General features: G+C 38.9%; 1 protein-coding gene across 1 annotated transcript in view; it reads right to left on the reverse strand.

Moving 5' to 3' along the window:
* Positions 1 to 2,843, reverse strand: part of mtpn (myotrophin) — a 15,835-nt gene extending 12,992 nt beyond the window's left edge. Inside the window, exons 1-2 of the mRNA XM_052118403.1 lie at positions 2,739 to 2,843; positions 2,445 to 2,521 (exon numbers count right to left, since the gene is read on the reverse strand). Of these exons, the coding sequence (XP_051974363.1) occupies positions 2,445 to 2,516 (72 nt within the window). The 5' untranslated portion in view covers positions 2,517 to 2,521; positions 2,739 to 2,843. The remainder of the gene's footprint in view (positions 1 to 2,444; positions 2,522 to 2,738) is intronic.
* Between the last annotated feature and the right edge of the window lie 1,630 nt (positions 2,844 to 4,473).

Genomic DNA, 4,473 nt, shown 5'->3' on the forward strand with positions numbered 1-4,473 from the left:
GACACAACTTTGGAGGTATGCTTGAGGTCACTGTCCATTTGGAAGACCCATTTGTGTCCGAGCTTTAACTTCCTGTCTGATGTCTTGAGATGTTGCTTCAATATAAGGCTGGCACCATGATGTCTACACCCAAAAGGTACCATTTCCAGTAAAAGTTAAAAAACTCGGCGAGAACCAACGTCATAAAACTCTCACACAGATGAGCATCTCCAACTAAAACAACACTCCCTACTTTTTAAGGACCATAAACCACAAATCTCACATCTGCTCTCTCTCTCTCTCACCTCAGGTCACTTTAAGGACACCAAAAACTAAGTTATGACTTATCCTGTTCTGTAATTTAAAAGGTTTTCTGATCAAACATGTTTGGTATCATTCAAGAGGTAAAATGGTCTCATTCCCTTTCAGCAAAGTCAAATCGCAAGTAAGATTTAAGAACTTAGTAAAATACTGTATTCTATCCGGGACGTGCCCCTCCCAAGTCTCTCACAGGGACCAGATGCTGTATGCAGATTAGGTGCATTCTTTGTAAACATCAAACGACCTACTCAATCACAAGTTTAAAAGGACTACCTTCAATCTATATAATCGTTTGGTATTTAAGGAAGGATGATAGAGGAGCTCGGGGAGTCTGTATTCAGATATCCCACACAATTGCTGTGTGTAGTTTTCTCTACCAGGTCTCTGCAGCCAGAAGACCCACACAGAAAACATTGTGTGTCATTTTTTAATTTACAATATACAATTTTAATTATACTATTATGCTTGGGTTCACTGATTTATTATTTTAATTAGATTGTTTGAATGTATTACTATTACCTGATAAAATTAATTGTTGTTATGATTCATTCTGAAGGACTGTTTTGTAGTATATTTCTTATCAACTACAAATTTATGGTCAGAGTTGGCTTAACGGTGCGTTCACATACAACACGAAGCGAGCGTTTCGCGCGGCGCAATTACATACAAAGTCGATGCGAATAGACGCTGCCACCGCGAATGACGCGACGCTAACAAGCAAAATCGTTTCATTCGTGTATTCGCGCGAGTTGAAATATTTCCACTCGAACGAGGAATCCGCTTGACGCGTTGTCGCGGAAGCTTATCAGCGTTGAGATTTTCTGGATGTCACTGATGTAGTAGCAGAAGAAATCTGGAAAAATGGATGAAAACATTGTTGTAGCGGTGTGTGGGCACCCGGAACTGTATGACACAACGTCATACATGTACAGAGACCTGACGAAGAAAGACATAGCTTGGAGGAAAGTGAGCGAGGAAGTTGGACAACCTGTTAAGTTCTGAAAATATGCGCGTCTACTTGATTCAGGCTATTGGTTGTACTTTACTATGAACCAAGTCGTAGAAGCCCCTCCTCCTGTCCTTTTCCAGAAGAGAAGGGGGAATACTCGTTTTGCTGTGGATCTAGATACTCGTCTACCTGTTTCCTCCAGCATCTTCACAAGGACCTTTGCTGTTGTTCTGGGATTGATTTGCACTTTTCGTACCAAACTACGTTCATCTCTAGGAGACCGAATGCATCTCCTTCCTAAGCAGTATGATGCTGTGTGGTCACATGGTGTTTATACTGGTGTACTATTGTTTGTACAGATGAACGTGGTACATTCAGGCGTTCAGAAATTGCTCCAAACGATGAACCAGACTTGTGGAGGTCCACAACTTTTTTTTCTGAAGTCTTAATTTTCTTTTGCTTTTCCCATGATGTCAAGCAAAGAGGCACTGAGTTTGAATGTAGGCCTTAAAATACATCCACAGGTACACCTCCTAACGGAAGCTAACTGGATAAAGGCTTGACATCATTTTCTGGAATTTTCCAAGCTGTTTAAAGGCACAGTTCACTTATTGTGTGTAAACTTCTGACACACTGGAATTGTGATATAGTCAATTAACTGTGAAACAATCGGTCTGTAAACAATTGTTAGAAAATTTGCTTGTGTCATGCACCAAGTAGACGTCCTAAACGACTTGAATATTACATTTGTGGAGTGGTTAAAATGGTACTCCAAAGAATACTATAATACATGTCCAAAAACAAGCTATAACAGTGGTACATATGATAAGTAAATCACAATGACAACAGGTAAAAACATCAGACACCCTGATTTTGCTGTTGTAATGGACCAGAAACTATTTCAGATGTTTGGAGATCATTAAAACACCCACCTAGTACTTTTACCACAATGTACCATGGTATTACCATGATTGCATGGAAAAGATACCATGGCAATATCATGCATTATGGGCATACCATGGCAGTACGTTTGAATTACCATGTAAATCACACATGAACATGATAATCATTCAGTATCATTGTATATATATCATAATACCGCGGTATTACCATCAGCAGCGTTTATAAAGAGTCTATAAGCGCACGCGAGCATTCAAACGTGTTATACTCGTTTATAAGTGCGTGTGTGTCTCACCTTCACTAGTAGAGTCTTAACCTCATCAAGATCTCCGTTCTTCAGAGCCCACATCAACTCCTTATCCCCCATATCACCTGAAACACACACACACACACACACACACACACACACACACACACACACACACACACACACACACACACACACACACACACACACACACACACACACACACACACACACACACACAGTATCAAAGGCCTGTGCTGTTAAACAGCCCCTCAGTATCGGCTGTATTTTCGCGTCTCCAGGTTTTTATCTTGTGTACTTGTCGGGTGGCGGGTTTCTCACCGGGTTCCGAGTGTTTTTCGGTTTTGACACAAAGTTTGAGATCAGACACTGACGGGATCCGCCTGGACTGCAACACTAACGGCACGAACTTCCGCTATAGACTGCCGCCCGCAGACACTTCATAATAAGAGTCCCCATCCACACCCACTATTTAATTCAACACTACTCAATTTAATTTAAAGGAATTTTATTATGAAATTTAAATCCGAGAATAATTTTTTTGTTTTGATTTTTGAGATAAGCCGTTGTAGCTCAAAAAAGTTAAATATTAATAAAATAATGATAATAGTGCAAAAGGAGTAATATTAGTATCACTACTAGTAACATTAACAAATAAAATAAAAAATTACAGGAATAACAAGAATAATAATAAAGGAGGTTAAAGGAAAGTAAATTAAAGACTATAAAACGAAAAATAAGAATATAAAACCGAAAAGTATTAATAATGAAGAAAAATATTAGTGTGACACCCAAGACAGATCAATCATAAAGTGTCTTTAAATGCTTAAACTACAGAATATAAACATTTTATTATAATAACAACACAGATATGAAATATAGAAATATACAATATTTATATAATATACAATAAGGGTTTAAAACCCCCTTTTATGCGTACAAACACTTCACATTTACTATAAATAAATACATAAATGCATACATAGAAATACACACAAAAATTCTCCCTGTGAATAAAATCCTTGTATATTTTGACAAATGCTTCAGCTGCGAGTCTTTCAAATGAGTATCATGTGTCACTATTGAATTTTTAATTTAACAACTGTTTTTATTACAATACCATAAAAAATTAAATATTAACCTATATTTAGGAATTCTGAGGATTTCATTATGTATTCCCTTTATGTCAGTGTTATTTCTATTAGTGATTAGCAATGGTGCAAAGATGCTTAAATACAACCATCATTCAAAATGCAGTTTAAACCCTTTATTCATGACAGCACAGAGCCATAGTTGATTAATGTCAATCACTTATGCACAAGGTTGGGGAGTAACGGAATACATGTAACAGCGTTACATATTTAAAATACTAAATATAAGTAACTGTAATCCACCTCGTGTAACCTCCTCGTGGTGGTGATTAGTGGTTCTCTCAATCGGGCGTGTGGTGAGTTGTGTGTGGATCGTGGAGAGTAGCATGAGCCTCCACATGCTGTGAGTCTCCGCGGTGTCATGCACAACGTGTCACGTGATCAGATGCACGGATTGACGGTCTCAGAAGCGTAGGCGACTGAAACTTTTCCTCCAACACCCTGATTGAGGCGAGTAACCGCACCACCACGAGGACCTGTTTTTAAATAGCCAATTGTTGTACAGAAAAATGACCCGTGTGGAGATTCCTCAAAAATTCTCCTTGAGGACGAGTGCACGAAGACAGAATGTTCACTTTTGGGTAAAGTACACCACCAAAGTCCTTCACCTTCTCTTCCACTCTCTCTCTTTGTGAAATATAGAGGCTGACAGGCTCGTGCGACACTATTATTGCATGAAATAAGCTCTCAGAAGAAAACCAATTCAGCCAGGGGACAAAAGGAACTATAAAACAGTGAGTGCATCTAGTGTTTTAGTGTGCACTGTGTTTGTCAGGGGGGATATAAAACCAGCACTTGAAGAAAATCCAGTAGAAGCGTGCAGCTAGAATGCAGGTGCCAGTGATGTGATATCGCATTTAAAGCCCAGGAGAGCACCTGTGCACAGCCCATTAGCAGCGTTATGG

The sequence above is a fragment of the Xyrauchen texanus genome, chromosome 45, assembly GCF_025860055.1.
Source record: "Xyrauchen texanus isolate HMW12.3.18 chromosome 45, RBS_HiC_50CHRs, whole genome shotgun sequence".
Classification (NCBI taxonomy): domain Eukaryota; kingdom Metazoa; phylum Chordata; class Actinopteri; order Cypriniformes; family Catostomidae; genus Xyrauchen; species Xyrauchen texanus.